Source organism: Anolis sagrei, chromosome 1 (genome assembly GCF_037176765.1).
Source record: "Anolis sagrei isolate rAnoSag1 chromosome 1, rAnoSag1.mat, whole genome shotgun sequence".
In the NCBI taxonomy this organism is placed as follows: domain Eukaryota; kingdom Metazoa; phylum Chordata; class Lepidosauria; order Squamata; family Dactyloidae; genus Anolis; species Anolis sagrei.
The window spans coordinates 99,436,397-99,455,744 of NC_090021.1; the positions used below are offsets into that span (position 1 = coordinate 99,436,397).

The following is a 19,348-nucleotide window of genomic DNA, read 5'->3' on the forward strand; positions in this document are numbered from 1 at the left end:
TGAAGTAATAGTGTAATTCAGGCATGGACAAACTTTAGCCCTCCAGGTGTTTTAAACTCCCACAATTCATAACAGCCTGGGATTTCTGGGAATTGAAGTCCAAAACACCTGGAGCGTCGACGTTTATCCCTGCCTTAAAAAGAGTTATCTCATATGCCCTCACTTGTGTTTCTTAATTGCATTTTGGGACTGAGAAGACGACCTGCCCTGGAGGTCTTAAACTTAGGCAAACTTATGAAGGTGGAGATATTGTCCTGGGTTATGTAGGCCTTGGTAAGTTGCAACAAACACTTAATTATGTCTGGAAACAGACTGGTAGCCAGTGTAGTTATCGTGACAAGGGAAACTTTGTTCTCTCTTTCACTGACTCTATTCAACATCTGGTGACTGCATTTTGGATCTGCTGATGTTTGTAAACACTTCAAAGACAGTCCCATCCAAGGCATGTTATAGTAATACACAAGGGCACAGGTACCACTATAGACAGATCAGACAAGTCCAAGAATGGGTGCAGACAGTACACTATTTTTGAGCATATAAACACCCCGCCTCCTACTGAAATCTATATATTCTGAGGCCTGAATCTGAGATTATATCCAAATTGAGAACTTTTGTCTTTGGGGGAAGTGCATCCTCGGTTGCCACAAGCAAAATCCATGTTCTGCCATTTGGCAGTCCAAGAGAATTTCTGTCTTCTTGTGGGTTTTTTCGGGCTATATGGCCATGTTCTAGAGGCATGCCATATAGCCCGAAAAAACCCACAAGAACTTAGTGATTCCAGCCATGAAAGCCTTCGACAATACAATTTCTGTCTTGTCTAATTTTTATCTCTTTTTCCTCATCTGTCTGATGAGAAGCATTACCTTAGAACCAAAGACACCTTACTTGTATTTAGATAGAAGGGAGAAATAGCGTTCTGCATAGGCAGTATACAGCTGGCACCAAATACCGAAATTCCACTCCCCTGGTAGTTTCATATATACACTACATAACAGAAGATACTAAACGGAGCATTGATGTTCCTGTACACTAATGGCCAGACTTTAGCTGGAGCACTTCAGCCCCTGAACCTGCTTTTCTAGGAAGTACCGGGACCACCATAAAATAGTATTACCCCAAGTACCAGCTTGCTGATGTAGCTCAAAAGCTTAACATGATTGATAGTACCAAAATCAGCTAAAAGGTCCACCAAGGTGACCAAAGCAATGTCTGACTTATAACCTGGCTTGAAACCAGAATAAAAATAACCTAGATCAGGCATGGATCTGCACAAGATGCAACCCAGGGGATGGATGCAACCTGCACAAGGAGCTGGTGCAGCCTGCAAAGGGATGAAGCAGCAAAAGCACAGTGCTGCTGCCACCCTCAGATCCATGGTTTACTCTCATCTCCAGGTGGTTATTCTATGGATCAATCATTGTTAGACTCCAGAAACTCTGTTTTTGTGGCTGCCATTGAAAAACTGTAGTAAAATGTGCTGCAGGATGTCCTGCAAGAACCAAGTTTTTAATGCTTAATACACTTTTCCCATGTTTTCATGATATAACTAATTAGGAAATGACTTTGATGACCCAGGAACAAAACTGTGTCACATAGTGTAACCCTGCAGCATGGATGGTCTCCTAAAGAGAGTAGCCACACACTACAACTCCCAGAAATCCTTAATATGGAGCCATGGCAGTTTAAGAGGGGGTCAAATTGCATTCATTCTACAGTATAGGGGCCTTCCACACACACAGCCCTATATCCCAGAATATCAGGGCAGAAAATCCCACATTATGAGAGTGTGGACTCAGATAACCCAGTTCAACGCAGATATTGTGGGATTTTCTGCCTTTATATTCTGGGATACAGGGCTGTGTGGAATGGCCCCCAGCCATATAACCCAGAATAAGGCAGAAAATCCCACAATATCTGCTTTGATCTAGTTTATCTGAGTCCACAGTGCCATATATTCCAGTCCAAAGCAGATAATGTGGGGTTTTATTCAGCTGTTTTATTCACCATAAACAACAACAAAAAGCCACCTTGATCACAAAGCATTGCTCTGCGGACCAGAGGAAGAGGCTACCTGACTCCTTCCCCACGTGACGTGGACGGGGCTATTGCCACGAAGGCTGCAGGGGGGAGAAGGCGAGTCCGCACGAGCCAATGGCGCCCATAGAGCGCTCCTTGGCGAATGACCTTCCCGGGTGTCCCCCCCCCCTTCCCCCCTCCGTAGGCCTGGCGTGTGCGTGGGAGCGTGGCCACGCGTGTCGGCGTGGCGGGTGTTTCCGAGGCGAGCCATGACATCACCGGCGGAGACACAAAGCCAAGGACCGCCGGCGATGGGGAGAAAGAGGATGCTGCCGAGGATGCAGAAGGGGATGCTGCTGCTGGGGCTGGGGCTGGGGCTGGTGCTGCAGAGCCCTCTCCGGGCTCCTTCCGGGCCCCGCCCCTGCTGAGGCGCTGCCCCAGGCCCAGGGGGAGCCCCTCTCTTCCGCCCCGCCGCCGCAGCAGCAGCATGCCCTGGGGAGTGGGCATCGCCTCCTCGCGCTCCTGCGTGGTGGACCTCAGCCGCAACCAGAGCCTCTGGCGGGGCGGCGGAGGGGCCGGCGGGGCCGGTGGCGGCGGCTCGGAGGAGCACTTCTCCTTCTATGGGGAGCTGGTGGCCTTCCCTCTGCAGGACTACGGCGGGATCATGGCGGGATTGGGGCCCGACTCCTGGTGGAAGAGGACCCTCTACCTCACCGGGGGAGCCCTCCTCGCCGCCGCCGCCTACCTGCTCCACGAGCTCCTGGCCATCAGGTGAGAGAGAAAGGCACACCGGGACTGGCCGCGCTCTCTCTCTCTCAACCCCCCCCCCCCCCCCCATATAGATAGATAGGTAGGGATTGAGAGAGAGAGAGAAAAGGAGAAAGAGAGAGATACTGATATCTACACCCACAGACCGGTATCTCTCTCTCTCTCTCTCTCCCTTCCTCCCCCTCTCTCAATCCCCCCATATAGATAGATAAATAAATAAATAGGGATTGAGACAGAGAAGTGAGAGAGAGATAGAAGGAGAAAGAAAGAGATACTGATGTCTACACACAGAGACTGGTATCTCTCTCTCCCCCTCTCTATCCTTTCTTCTCTCTCTCTCTCTCAATCTCCCCATAGATAAAGATAGATAGATATGGATCTAGAGATAGAAAGAGAGGGATACTGATATTTACCTATCTATGCCTTCCTCTCTCCCTTTCTCTCTCTCTCTCAATCCCCCAATACATGTGTGTGTGTATAGATAAATAGATACTGATATTTGCCTATATATCCCTTACTCTCTCTCTCGATCCCCCAATACATACATATATGTGTGTGTGTGTGTGCGCGTATGTGTGTGTAGAGAGAGAGAGAGAGAAAGAGAGATACTGATATTTGCCTATATATCTACCTGTCCCTTCCTCTCTCCTTTTCTCTCTCTCTCTCTCAATCCTCCCAATATATATATGTGCGTGTAAAGAGAGAGAGAGAGAGACTGATATTTGCCTATATGTCTATCTATCCCTTCCTCTCTCCCTTCCTTTCTCTCTCTCAATCCCCCCAATATATGTGTGTGTGTGTGTGTGTGTGGAGAGAGAGAGAGAGAGGAAGGAAGGGAGAAAGAAAAAGAAAGATACTGATATTTACCTATATGTCTGTCTATCCCTTCCTCTCTCCCTTCCTCTCTCTCTCAACCTCCCATATAGTTAGATAGATAATAGGGATTGAGAGAGAGAAGGAAGGGAGAGAGAGGAGAAAGAGAGACTGATATCTGTTTATCTATATCTCCCTCTCTCCCTTCCTCTCTCCCCCTCTCCCTCCCCAAATATATAGATTGAGAGAGAGAGAGGAAGGGTAAAGGACAGAGAAAGACCAAAGGCATAGGAGGGTAAATATTAGCCCAGCAGTAGGAAAAGGGATTAAAGGGAGGGAGGGAAGGAAGGAAGGAGGGAATAAGAAAGGGAAGGTGTGTAGTCGCCATTGGCCATTTTGCATTGGCCTACCAGCCAGCAAATGCAAAAGGGAACCCTCACTCCCCCAACTCCATAGGCAATTTTATCCAACTATTATTATGTTATTATTATGTTTATTTGTTTCCTGCTTTTTCACAAGGAGACTCAAAGTGGCTAGGAAGGATCCCCAAAGGTCCGACTCCCTGCCACTGCGAAAGATGTAGGCACCCAACCTTGATGTAATAGGGAACCCTTGAATGTCCCCATCAGACAATTAGGTTTAATTTCATAGAGCTGGATGGGAGCTCTCCCCTCCTCCATCTAGCCCAACCCCCCTGCCACTGTTAAGATGTAGGTAGGCACCCAACCTTGATATGATAACCTCCAACCAATTTTAGGCCGCTGTCTGCTACATTCTTAGCAGGTTCATCTTTCAGAGGCCTTTCTCTGAAAGGTCATCAGACAACGCCTGGACCTGAGATGCATCTACGCTGTAGAATTAATGCAGTTTGTTGCCACTTTCACTGTAATAGCACACTGCTATCAATGGTAGTTCAAGTGGTGTTGAACCTCATTACTTATCCAGTGTAGATGCACCTTTGGCCTCCCTATAGTTAATTGGCTTTAGTTTGAGAAGGCCCTAAATGGTTCCAGCCCAGCTTACTTGTCCAAATGTATCTCCATCTATGAACCATCTCAGAGGTTAAGATCGTCCAGGGAGGTCCTGCTCTCAGTTCCACCTCTTTTGTAAGTGTGACTGGTGGGGATGAGAGACAAGGCCTTCTCAGTGGTGGCCCCTCGTTTATGGAATTCCCTCCCCAATGAAATCAGATCAGCCCCTTCTCTCCTGACCTTCAGGAAAAAAATTTAAGATGTGGCTTTGGGACCAAGTTTTTGACAAGTAATTGGAACTGTGCAATAAGTGACCACAAATCAATGTGATTGACAAATGGAATGGCCCTGGATTATGATTTGGATATTGATGTTTTAATAACTGATGTTTTAATTGTTTGGTTTTAATTGTTTGTTTTTTGTGTATATGTGTATATTTAATAGAACTGGAAGGGATCCCCAAAGGCCATCTAGTCTAGCCTCCTTGCCACTGCTAAGACATTAGCCCTCAACCTTAGTTTAATAACCTCCAAACAATTTTAAGTCTCTGCATCAGAAAATGGGGCCTTTCTCTGAAAAGCAGTTGGATAACACCGGGACCTGGAATTCTAAAGGATCCCTGAGCATATGTAGAGTGTGTTTCTTGCTCTACATTGTAGGATTAATGCAGTTTGACACCACTTTATTTGCCTATGTCTTAATGTTATGAAATCATGAGAGCTGTAGTTTTGGCCTTCTTGCTCCAAAAGTCCTGGTGCCTGTCCAAACTACAACTCCCAGGAATCCATAACAATGGGCCATGTCAGTTAAAGTGGGGTCAGACTGGATTTGTTCTACAGTGTAGATACGCCCTTGGACAATGGAAGTAGTGCTTCAAAAGCTGCTTGGTCGACAGTCTTGAATCTTGGCCATCTCTTAAGACAAGGCCTACACAAATAAAACTGGATTGTACAACTCTGGAAAGGAACGAAACCCATTGTTTCTGTCAGTTATGTTTTTAACATATTAGAAGTAATATCACATTAATAGATGAATAGTTCTTTTAAGATAGCACATACCTTTGCAGGGAGATTCTGTGGTTGCAAATAATATTAATTTGAGATTATGTAGGCAGTCAAATAATAATATTGGCTAGGCAAAAAGGATCTCTGTTCACTGGGATTTTTCCCCCCAATCCCATGGGAATGTATGGGAGCTAATCATGAACAGTATCTTGTGGGCTGGGTATGTCAACTATATGCACCCAGATTCTTTGATCTATTTAAATTGTGCTTATTGCATTAAGTGTGATGAGGAATGTGTGTCAATATTACATTCAGAATGGAAATAAATGTGCATGTGTGCCAGGAGTGTGGGTGAGATCAAGACAGGAAGTTTTCCTTCAGATTTTTCATGAGATTGGTAACACTTCCATCAATCAACACTGTTTGGATATGACTTTTACCCTGAATGTGTGGCCTTCCAGGTATTCCTGGACTGCAATTCCCACCCACCCTAGCCAGTATAGTTAAGATCTGGACAATGGGATTTTTAGTACAGTAACATCTGTACTAAATACCAGTCTGCTTCCGAGCACAATTCAAAGTGCTGGCTTTAGCCTATAAAGCCCTAAACGGTTCCAACCTAGCTTACCTGTCCGAACGTATCTCCCTCTATGACTCACCTCAAAGGTCAAGATTGTTGGGGGAGGCCCTGCTCCAAGTCCCACCCCCACTTGCAAGTGGTGGGAATGAGTGACAGAGCCTTCTCAGTGGTGGCCCCTTGCCTGTGGAACTCGCACACCAGTGAAATTAGATCTACTCCATCCTTTCTGACCTTCAGGAAAAAACTGAAAACATAGCTCTGGGATCAGGCTTATGGCCAGTAATGGAAGTAGTGCAATATGAGACTACAAATTAATAGAGTGATGACTTGGACCGGCCTTGGAATATGATTTGAAACATATGATTTCAATTAATGTTTTAATACTATGTTTCTAATGGGTTTGATTTTAACATTTTTTGTTTATTTACCGATGTATTAATATATTGAATTGAATTGTTGCCTATGTAAGGCTGCCCTGTGTCCCCTTCGGGGATGAGAAGGGCAGGATATAAATGTGGTATCTGAAGGTCATTTGTTTGTTCCTCATCCCTTCTCTTTCATTGTAGGATTACATTGTAGTCTCAATATAAAATTCTTATTAGCTGTAGACCATTGGAATTTCTTATCATACCCAGATTTTTCTGCTTTTCTTCCTTTTTCAAATCCAAGTAGATTTTTATGGAAACATTAAAGTTTTCTCAATGCTTTGATAATTTGCATGGTTTTATAAAGAAGGCATTAGGTGGTTTTGTTGTTGTTTGTTCTTCCTCCTCTTTAACCCTTCGATGTGCTAAGATAACAGTCTTCAAGTGTTGGAAGTATGTAACTAGTGCTATCCCCAAGTCTTGTTAGCGTTTAGTTTAGTTTATTCAACACAAACGTTGAAAATATGACCCAAACCAGCACATCTGGCTCCTTATTAGTTTAGTTAGGACCAAGTAATTCACAAAAAAAAAAGAAAAAAAAGAATTGTATTTTTTGCTGAAATATTCCCTGGTTATTGCTGATCAGTTGAATTTGGTTCCATCTTTAAAACTGTAGATCAGTGCTTCTCAACCTTGGGTCCCCAGATGTTTTTGGCCTACAACTCCCAGAAATCCCAGCCAGTTTACCAGCTGTTGGGATTTCTGGGAATTGTAGGCCAAAAACATCTGGGGACCCCAAGTTGAGAACCACTGCTGTAGATTATGGACAGTGGAGAGACTGGAAAAGTTGCTTTAGGACTACAGCTCTTACGACTTTTCCACACAGCCCTATATCCCAGAATATAAAGGCAGGAAATTCCACATTATTTGAGTGTGGACTCGGATAACCCAGTTCAAAGCAGATATTGTGGGATTTTATGCCTTGATATTCTGGGATATAGGGCTGTTTGGAAGGGCCCTGAGTCCACACTGACATATAATCCAGTTCAATGTGGATTTTATACAGTTGTGTGGAAAGGGCCCTAGAATCCCATCCTTTGGTCTTTCTCTCTAGTGGAACAATGGATTCAAACTATAGGAAAGGAGATTCCACTTGAACATTAGGAAGATCTTCTTGACTGTGAGAGCTATTCAGCAGTTGAACTTTCTGCTCCAGAGTGTGGTGGAAGCTCCTTCTTTGTAGGCCTTTAAACAGAGACTGGATGGCCATCTGTCGGGAGTATTTTCCTGCTTCTTGGCAGGGGGTTGAACTGGATGGCCACGAGGTCTCTTCCAACTCTATGATTCTATGAGTCTATGAAATGTCACAAGCAATTCAAAAGGAATATGGGAGGCGGAGATTTGACTTTGGAAAGTTACAGGGATGTGTCCCATGCAAACTAGATCTGAACTTAGTAATGCCATACAGTCCTGCCTTTTTATTATTAATAAAACACATGCTAGTTAATAGTGACTTCCAAGTTCTGTTTAGCTGACCAAAACATTTCTACTGTATGTTTTGATATTGAACATAGATGGAACATACCCAAAGATTATTTTGATGAATGTATCCTAATAGTCAAAACAATTCCTTGGGCCTGGCAGGAGCTGACAGATGGGTATCTTAGATAGCTGAGGACTTTGTGTACAAAATTATGTTCCCATAGAATATTATGTAATCTTAAAATCAAACACAAGGTAGGATGCAAAAAAATATTTATTGGCCTAATGATGAGAACTAATTCCTATCAAGTACTGTGAGGAAAACAAGAATAATAAAAGAAAAGGGGGAACATGTCTTTATGCCCCATTTTTGGCAATCTTGTAGGCTAAATAAGGCCGATTGATCTCTTGGCAGGAGCCAAATAAGGAGTAGAATCTTTTAAAACAATAGTTAGTCTGTATTATACAATGCCATTAGCCTCTGAGTGATTTTTCTGTGGTTCGGTGTAGGAAATGGAACATTGCAGCCATTTGTGTGCTCAGTTAATGCTTGGACACCAGTCAAAAGCTTTATTACCTATCAGGGGGAGAACAGATGAAATCAGAAGCTTTTTTGTTTATACTTCAAGCACTTAATGATGGACTGTTCCCTTCAGGCCTTTGGAATCTTGTTCACTATGTAGAGCAAATATTTTGGGCCTGAAAACCCAGGATCCCCGAGGAAGGTCACAGACCATTAGCCTATATATGTATCAGTTGGAAGAGACCAATCCATCCCCCTTTGGATGTTTCAGGAACACACAGCCATATCAGTTCCTAGGGAAATGTGAATGGAAAGGTGAGGTGTCCACACAAACCTGCTTAGGGTTTCCCATCAGCATCTGGTTAGAGTTGTCACATAACAAAGAGAACAGAACTCCTGTACATCTAACAGCTGTGTGGAAGAAGTATTTTTCAGCAGGTGTATATACATGGTTATAGTACTTTGATACCACTTTAACTCCCATGACTTCATTTTAGGCATTCTTTCAATCTGTAATTTCATGAGTTGTTTATAATTCTCTTCCCAGCTAATTCTCACTAAAGCTCACCAAACTACAAAGCCCAAGATTCTGTAGGATAGAGCTATGGCCGTTTAAGTGGCATCAAAGTGATATAAATGTAATGTGAACGTGACCTAGCATTAACCTAATGTTCTCTCTTCCACATAACTGGTAAAAGTACAGAAACCTTCTTCTGCTTGTTATGTGGTCAGCCTAAGGTGGTGCAGTGGGTTAAACACAGCAGGACTGAAGACTGACAGGTTGCAGGTTTGAATCTGGGAAGAGCGTGGATGAGCTCCCTCTGTCAGCTCCGGCTCCCAATGCGGGGACATGAGAGAATCCTCCCACAAGGATGCTAAAGCATGAAAACATCCAGGTGTCTCCTGGGCAATGTCCTTGCAGATGGCCAATTCTCTCACACCAGGAGGGACTTGCAGTTTCTCAACTTACTCCTGACACAACAAAAAAATTGCTTGGCTACTGGGGAAACAGAAAGCTGGACTAGATAGGCTGTTGGTCTGATCTCTATGTTCATTACCTTGGTGATTTTAAACACATAGGAAACAGTTATGCTATTCAAGGGAAGAGAGGGAAAGGACCAGAGGCTGTTCTTGTTTCACTCTAACAAGTTTTGCAGTCTTGTTTAATGCATTTACTTTAATGACTTTTGCAAGCTAGAGGCCAATGTCCTATCTCTGTTCCTTGGCATCAATACAAATGTTTACGTTATAGAACTGGACCTATGTCATGATGCAGGATCCTGGAAGTAGTCTGGAGTATATCCATGACAAATATTATCATCAGGACAATGCATTATGATCTCAGCTTATAAGGAAGTCATTTTCTGTAAGGACTTGGTTGTAGTGGATGCTTAAGTGGGACCAGAGCTGGACTTCTTTCTGTGCACTTTCAAGTTGTTACTGTGACTTATAGAGATCCTAAAGTGAATCTATCATGGGGCTTGATTGGTAAGCTTTGTCCAGAGGGGCTTGCCTTTGCCTTCCCCTGGGTTGAGGGAGTATGGCTTGCCCAGGCTTATCCAGTGGCTGAAAGGTGATTCAGACTTTGATCTCCAGAATTGTAGTTCCATGCTCAAACCACTACACTATGGTAGTACCACTGCCGAAATATCTCAGCTAGCATGGCAAGTGAAAAATAGGATTCTCTGAAGTACATAAGATATTCATAGTTTTAAGTATATTTGATGCTCAACTTTTGATGATAAACACTCATGGCCCAAGTGACAGTCACTCGATATGAACAAATAATACCTTCCAGTAAGCACTCTGTGTTGTTTGTGTGTGCCTTCAAGTTGTTTCTGATTTATGGTGATCTTCATGTGACCCTATCACAGGGTGTTTTTTTGGGGGGAGGGGGGGGGTGCTGAGAGTATAAGACTTACCCAAAGTCATCCAGTGGCTTTCCATGGTTGAGTGAAGAATCAGACCCTGGTCTTCAGAGGCCTAGTCCAGTGCTTGAACCACTACATCATGCAATGTATGGGTCTCCACTGTTAACTGCACTACAGCTATCATCACTATTGGCTTGGGTGGCAAGGGCAACTAGGACCCTTCAGTCCAATAACAACTGGAGGCCTACACAATTTCTACCTCTGAAGTAGGGGATAGGCTGCAAAGATGCCTGAAATTCTTTTGCAGATAATGATAGTGTCTTCTTTGAGCAACGCAAGGCAACAAAATGACTGTTCTAATGTCTATTACATTATGCCACTACTGAAGCTGTTTATGCTGAGATCTTGTTTTTATTCTAACACTAGCTGAGTTATCCAGCGATGCCCGGGTTAGGTATTTTCTGATGCTATTTATTATAAATTATCATTGTTTATATTTAGATTTTATGAATGGTCCCATTAGAAAATATATAAGGATGTGGGTAAACTACAACTCCCATCAGCATGTGTAATTGCCCCCAAACTGTACCGTTGTTAAAATTGGTCATGATGGGTATGTGTGCCAAGTTTGGTCCAGATCCATCACCGGAGGAGTTCACAGTGCTTTCTGGATGTGGGTGGACCACAACTCCCATCAGCATCTGCCATTGTCCCCCTGCCCAACCCCATCATGGTCATGGCGTATGTGTGTGTTCTGTGTGCCAGGTTTGGTCCAGAGTCATCATCGATGGGGTTCACAGGACTTACGTGTTTTCTACATATAAAAATAGATACATACATACAAACATAGATTAGATACATTTGTGAATGAATATGCTTCCACTGTTAAAAGAATATGCTTTCAACCAAGCAGTCTGAATTTCAACCCTAGCCAATTTGACCTCAACACCCCCAATGCTTTATTAGTATTATCATCATCCCTATAGTTTAAGGAATTTGAATGAGTATGTATGGGTATGTATGAATGAGTATGTATGAATGAGTATGAGTATTACTGGCAAGCCACCTCTGAGTATACATTGTCCAAGAGAACCCTGTGACATCCATGTGGTTGCCATACGTTGATGGGCAACTTGAAGGAACATACATACTCATTCAAATTCCTTAAACTATAGGGATGATGATAATACTAATTTAACTTTTTAGGGCTACTGTAAAAATGACTAAGAAAATGACAGCATAAGAGAAACACAATGTAATGACTATATTGCTTTATGACTTCAATATCTTTGAGGGATGCGGGATGGATCATAGCAGACACTCTACATCTCTATATCTTATCTATAGATATAAAGATATATTGATTATCAGGATAATTCATCGGATTACTCACATCAGCCCAGATGAAGAGTAATTCCATAAAAAGAGCTTCTTAATGGTTATACAACTTTGTGGTTTTCTTAAAAAAAAATTCCAGAGGGGGGGGGTGACCAAAATTATCAAAGGTCTAGAAACCATGACCTGTGAGGAGCAGCTTATGCAGCTGGGTATGTTTAACCTGGCAAAAAGAAGGTTGAGAGGAGATGCAATAGCCATGTTTAGGTATTTGAAAAAATATCATACTGAGGTTGGAGCAAGCTTATTTTCTGCCGCTCCAGAGTGAATTCAAAGAGATTATACCTAAATGCTAACCACTTCACAGTGGAATATGCTGCCCTTGAGTATGGTGAAGTCTTCTTCTCTGGAGGTTTTACAACAGAGGCTGAATTGCCATCTATTTAGAGTGCTTTGATTGTATATTTCTGCATGACAGGGAGCTGGACTGGGTGGTCCATGGATGTCTTCCAACACTATGATTCTATATGTATCTAAAACTGCTTGTACCAACTGAGATTACAGTATGATGAGCAAAGAATAATTGTTGGGAAGGACAGTCATGCTTCTAGGTGAGATTTTGGTGGGGAGAGCCAGTAATCTCTAATCCTTGATGGAGAAGCTTTGAGGAGTCAGGTCAAGGGAAGGGGAAACTGGTGATCTTCCCTGTAGACTTGTAATTTATGTGGTGGGTTAAGTAAAGGTGAAGTGAACAGAAAATTAATATGGACACCATATTACTGATTATGGATTAGGGATTTCAGGTTTGGAATTTTATTTAAATGTTCTCTTGCAAATGTAAGGAAGAGTAGAGAGAAAAATAATACATTTAAGATGTGAGATAAGCTAAAGGTTTTCCCCTGACATTAAGTCAAGTCGTGTCCAACTCTGGGGTGTGGTGCTCATTTCCATTGAGATGGTGGTGGGATCGAGAGCAGGACCTCCTCCACAGATCACAATGCTCATGCTGGTTTGTATACAGACATGCGGTTTTTCTAATAGTCTGGGCTCAAACCATTTAGGGCTTTAGAGGTAATAACCAGTACTTTGTATTTAGCCTGGGTATGGACCAGCAACCAGTGGAGCTGCCATAACATGGGAGTGGTTCTCTCCATTAGTAACCTGGCTGCAAATCTCTGAGCCAGTTGCAGCTTCCAAACTTCCTTCAAAGGCAGCCCCACATAGAGACCATTGCAGTAATCCAGATAGGATGTGACTAAGGGACTACCATGGCCAGATCTGACGTCTCAAGGTATGGGCACTGCTGGTGCACACATTTTAATTGTGCAAAGGTGCTCCTGGCCGCTGCTGACACCTAGGGTTTCAGGGTGAGCAATGAATCCAGGATCACCCTCAGACTACAAACCTGTGTCTTCAGGGAGAATGTGACCCCATCCAACACAGACTGTAACCTCACACTCTGATCCACCTTTTGACTGACCAAGGGCACCTCTGTTTTGTCTGGATTTCCTTTCAACTTACTTTCAACTTATTTTCAACGTGTTTGATTCATTGCAGCTGGTAGTTCCCACCTCATTGAGGTGCTGAAAACACCCCAGGCTTTAACCCAAATTGTTCAAAGTGCTGTACCAATTTTTGGTATGGGATTTGGAATTTAGGATTGATCATTAAACATTTTAGATTAACACCTAGAGAAGATTCTCAGCCTTCCATAGAAATAGAAGTGACATGCCAGTACCTTGTTTGTTAACTTCTCTTTGCGGGTCCGCCCTTCTGTTTTTGTATTTGATGTGTAGTATTTCCCTTCCCATTGGAACAGGTAATGGTCAGGTAAAGGTTTTCCCCTGGCATTAAGTCCAGTCATGTCTGACTCTGGGGGGGTGATGCTCATCACCATTTCTAAGCCAAAGAGCATTGTTCGTAGACACCTCCAAGGTCACGTGGCTGGCATGACTATGTGGAGTGCCACTACCTTCCTGCCAGAGTGGTACCTATTGATCTACTCACATTTGTATGTTTTTGAACTGCTAGGTTGTCTGAAGCTGGGGCTGACAGCGGAAGCTCACTCCGCTCCCCAGATTCAAACCTGCAACCTTTCGGTCAACAAGCTCAGCAGCTCCATGGTTTAACCCACTGTGCCACCGGGGGCTCCCATTGGAACAAGCATAGTTTTAAAAAAATCTACTCATTTGCTATGTAAAGGATCAACTAATTGATTGGAAACTCAGTGTGGAAAGTTTTTGGATATTTAAAACTGAATTTCTGCATTGATTTTTTTTTCTGATCAGAAACCTTGAAACAACCCCATGCTAAGCTGCATACACTGGGTCGGAGTAACAGCTTGGAAGCTTCACAGGGTCAACTCTAGTTAGAACTTAGAAGGGAAACTATAAATGAACACCAGGTGCCGGAGGAAATACTTCAGAGGAAGGAAATGGCAAAACCACTTCTGAGTGTCTCTTGCCTAAGGAAACCCTATGGAATTCATGGGGTCACCATAAGTAAGGAGGCCACTTTAAGGTGTGAGCACATGCACAAAACAGCTTTGGTGACTAGCCTGCCAGCTTCCTGTGGTGTACACAGCAGTGTTTCTATTCTTCTAGAACTGTTTTATCCATTCCCACTGGGTACTCAGGGGGGGAAAAGAATAAAAATAGCAGTTCCTTTGAAAGAAGAAGAAAAAGAGAAGGTTAACTTGGTTATCCCAGATGGTTTAATGTTATTTCTGCATTCTATCTTTTAACAATAAACACTGCATCCTTTGGTATTTCTCAAAGTAACTTCAGAGCAAACAAACACTTATTTCACCAAGGAAATAAGCCTCCTTTTTATTGCTGGCTATGTGGACAAACCAACTCAAACTGAAACTGAAAATCAAAACAAAGTAAAGTAAAAAAGTAGAGTTTAACACCAGCCAACAAAATGAAGTTGTGATAGATGATTCCATTCTCCTTAATTATATATCACAACTAACTTGGATCAGATAAGTAAATACGATGATTGCCTAAAGGAGGCTGGTTTTCCATGATCAGATAAAACATTATTGAATATGGCTCATAAGGCGAGTTATAACCTCCCCAATCATTGCATCATATTTTCCAATATTCACTCCAAACCAGTGTCCGACTCTTCTCAAACTACTGTTTTTTTTTAAAAAAAAGGGGGGACTTGAATGAGACTGAGTTTTTGAGCTTAAGTGAGAGTTTCTTATCCTTGTAAACTTGCCTTATTTAATGGGTCCTCTTCTTAAATAGCTCCTGCTCCTTTTTTTTTTAAAGCTAGCACTTAGATTGAGACTATACTTTCATACCACAAACTAAAAAGATGAACTTCAAAAATCAAGAGAAAAAGAAGCACAGTTTGAAGGAAGAGATTGTAGCCTTTTGCCCTGATGTAAAAACACATGAGACTGAATTCTGTTTTTTTAATCTGCTTGCTTGTCTTGGTTATAGGAAGGAGCAAGAGATTGATTCCAAAGATGCTATCATACTGCATCAGTTTTCACGGCCAAACAATGGTATTCCCAGTTTATCTCCTTTCTGTTTGAAAATGGAGACCTACCTGAGGATGGCGGATTTGCCCTACCAGGTAAATATGTGCATGTTATGTTACATTGTACTTTTGTCTACTTACAAGTGTATTGATGCTATTTTTATAGCCTTGCCTGGGCAATGAGAGTTTTTGTTTCTCTAAAAAGTAGCTCTAATGCGAAAATTCTCACATAATGCAACTATCACAGAATGGAGCCACTCAAACACACACTTGAGTATTGCTTAGTGGATAGCATTTCCATTTGGACTTCTTTGGAAATCTTAGACCTGGAACAAATAGACTCATCTATATATATAAAAATGTAATGTTCATTTATGGAATTAATATAACTCAAAAACCACTGGGCTAATTGACACCAAATTTGGACACAATATACCTATCAGGCCAACAAGTGACCACCACTCATGAAAACAATGAAAAACAGAGGAAGAGACTTAAAAAGCAAAAAAACCAAAACCATTACAATGCATGCGCAAAACCACATATATACACATATACACACATATATACACACATACACACACGTATATACACACAAAACTCATATGTACAGACTGGGCCACAGCAACACAGGGCAGGGGATGGCTAGTCCTTAATATATACCCTTTGAAATGCAGGTGAGTTTAGATTGATGTACTTTCCAAAAAGCAATCCCATGTATAATGAAGTGTCATTATAATGTCATGAAAGAGTACTATTTTGTGTGGTTGTGCCTTTGGTACACAAAAAAAATAATTAAAAATTGCCTTGGAAAGGTTGATTGGTCTTATGCATCTTCGTTGATTAATCTGTTGTAGATGTCCATCCTGAAAAACAGCAGTTTTGAAGGTAGGAAGCATGCTTCTCAGTTAAAATAACACTGAAAGAAGATGCACATTTAGACCTCTCTCTTCCACTATCTAGTATTTTTATGCATTTTGTGATTTCACAGGTCTTGCTACTTCCAGATTTCACAGTTATGTAGACTCTCCTAATCCCTTATTGACAGAGTATCTGTCTAGAACTGCAGTTTAGTCATCATGCAATTTGGTCTGAAATCTAAAGAGCAGCCCAGGGGCACAAGAGAAGGAAGTGCACATGGCCAGAAAATATGCAAAAGGATCTTGTAGCACCATCGAGACGAAATGTTTGCCTTTAATGTGTTACATGATCCCTTTGCATGCTGATATTCCCAACTAACATGGCTATGTCCTTGAATTACAGCCAGAAAGGTTATGAAGATCGATAGAAAAGTATAGAAGGAATAGACAAGAGTAAATGTGAATAACTGCAGCAGGGAGATTACTGTGGGAAGAAAAGACTCCATTTCAAAAACAAACAAAATGATGAATCATTTAGAGTTGCCCAGAGCTTTCCTAAACATCCGATTGTACTGGTACATCGTGTGCCTGGCTTTTCCAGCTTCTTGTTGCAGTCCAATCACTGTTGAAAAGTAATTATTTCCTCACTATCCTCTGTTTATGCTACAATTTTGCTTTCTGTTATGTATGCAGAGAAATAAACTGTTTGGTTAGTTTTAATTTATGTTTTGACTAGATTGGCAGTTGACATTCAAGCTGTTCTTATTCACTATGGTTGATGCCCATGCCAAGATTGTTCTTTCATGTGGTCCTTATACAAAATAGCAATATGCAAGGTGTACTGGACTGGAGTCTCTGCATCCACTATTCTAAACTGTGTTGAGAAATCCATGTAGCAACTAAGCAGGTGCCTGGTATTGATCCCTTTTTGGAGAGATAGGGATTGAACCTGATGCTTCTTTGCCCTAAGTGTGAGAACGGAAAGTTTGACTTTTAAACGCTTAGAAAAAGTTACTTTTGGAAACCATGACTCCTAGAATCCCTCCCTTCAATTCTGGAAATTGTTGTCCAAAAAAGTAATTTTTCAAGGCTGTGTAAACTGAACTTTAAGAGAGCTGTCCAAGGTACTGAATCCTATCTTCACATAGTGTCAGCATGTAGGATAGCTTCTATAAGGTTCAAAGGAAAACCTAGGGTAGGTTCACTACCTAAATCAAGACTCACCTTCTGGGCAAATCTGGTCAAGAGGAAGGGGCAAACAACAATGATCTTTCTGAGTCTGAGGAGCTGGGGATTGAGGCAAGGGGGGTTCTCTCCAGTAGGAGGCAGCAGATGCTGAAGATCTTTAACATCATTAATCAAGAAAGAAAAAAAACCCAAGGAAATATTGGATCCTTTTTATTGGTTTTTAAGTAAGAGACATTGGCCTAATTAGACACTTGGTATCTGAAGAAAGCTGCTGTGCACTTCCCAGGCACTTTGTGGCAGTTTTCTTGTATTCAGTCCTCCTTCTTGACTACTAGTAATATTCTTTTTACTAGTGTTTATATTTTCTGGATCTTTAACTGGTAACATAATTTTAACTGACTTTATTTATCTGGACTTGTTGAATGACTCCCAGACTGGCTGGTGGCCACTTGCTTCCTCCTCCTTGGAATGAATTAACTACTTGGCAGTTCTTGTATTCTAACTATGTGATTCCTGAGGTACTTACTGTTACCACTGGTTAGTAATGTCAGAGCTGACAGTGCTGACCATCTCTTGGGGTAATTCTACACAGACTCAATTTGGAAGTGGATTAAAACAAGCCAGCTTCACTGTGCAGCACCTACACAAAGACATCAGGGACTGGTTTGAGACTGGGATGGTGGCCACAGTATCTGCTAATTGTGGATTGGAACCAAAACCAGGAACTGCCATATCCATGGCTAGTCAGGTGCTGGAAAATAGATTTTTAAGCAGTCCACTGAGGTGTACCTATTAATGTCAGTATTTGGGATCACATTAGTATTGAGCTCTGCATGGAATACACTGCAGGGCATTATTTGGCCTGTTTTGGATTTTCTGATGAGTTTTTTGAAAATATACTGTTTCTGGTGTGGTGTATGCTGCAGTGTGCAATGGTGGTTTATTTTCTGGACACCCAGTTCTTGAGCCAACAGTGAATTGCATTATGCCATCTGTGTAGAACTGCCTTTGTTTCTTTAAACTCTTTCACACACCTAGAACAGTGAATAGTAGGTTCATTGTTACCTATATGAATTGCTCAATCAGAAAAGCTGACTACAGAATTTGAAAGTGTGTCATGTTTAAAGTTGGGTTTTCAAATTTTATCCTAGGGAATATCACCAAAGAAGGCAATTTCAACTTGGACAGCCAGCAGACCTTCAGAGAATAAGCAGAACTTCTGCCAAATAAAGTGCAAGTTCAGCTAGATTTCTCTGTGTGTTCCCACAAGACAGGCAAGCTCTGCATTTGACACTTTGGTTATACACAGGCATCTTAGCTGTAATTATTCCCTCTTTTCTCTAGATCTAAGAACTTGTAATAAAATTTTAAAAATCCCAAATACATGTTGGGTCTAAAGTCAAGGATAAAGTAATATGAACAATAAGCAAACTTATGATAAACAATCAACTATCTGCTGATACATCCAAGCTCAAGAGCAGACAACTTGCTGTTTATGCAGCTAGTCTGGGATCTTAGTCTAGGATCTCAGGTGGCAAGAAAGGCCTTTGTGTGCAACCCTGAAGTATCACTTCTAATTAGAATTGGAAACACTACTAACTAGGCTAAGAAAGTACAATAGATATCTTAGATCAGATTAGATCTTTGGACTTCCTAAGACCAATTAGCATTTTCTGTCCAGGAGTGATGCTTCAGGGTTTCACACAGTTTACTGCATTTGTGTGGTCCATCAATATTGCACTATTTGGAAGAGTGCAGTATCAACCTGTATCTTGCAATATCAACCTACATCTGCTCTCTTCAAGCCCTTGTTCTCCCTAGGAAATTCAGCTTAAGGCAAAGGTTAAAATCAGGGTCCTCTGGATGCCCTGGAACTGCAGCTCCCAGCAGCCCCAAGCTCACACTGAGTTTGTGTAAGAAATGCAATGCATTGCAGTTCAGAACATCTGGTAAAAAATTCTCATCCCTGCTGAGGTGAGAAAGGTCCAAGGCACCTTTGCTTTGTTTCCCCTCAAGATTGTGTCTTTGATAACAATAATATGTTTGTTCCAAATGGCTCTTGATCATTAAGAAAACACTC

The 19,348-nt window shown here is 41.9% G+C and overlaps 1 protein-coding gene across 1 annotated transcript in view; it reads left to right on the forward strand.

Moving 5' to 3' along the window:
* The first annotated feature begins 2,220 nt into the window (after positions 1–2,220).
* The window catches only part of FAXC (failed axon connections homolog, metaxin like GST domain containing), a 37,750-nt gene continuing 20,622 nt past the window's right edge, over positions 2,221–19,348 (forward strand). The window contains exons 1-2 of the mRNA XM_060753079.2: positions 2,221–2,787; positions 15,181–15,316. Of these exons, the coding sequence (XP_060609062.1) occupies positions 2,504–2,787; positions 15,181–15,316 (420 nt within the window). The 5' untranslated portion in view covers positions 2,221–2,503. The remainder of the gene's footprint in view (positions 2,788–15,180; positions 15,317–19,348) is intronic.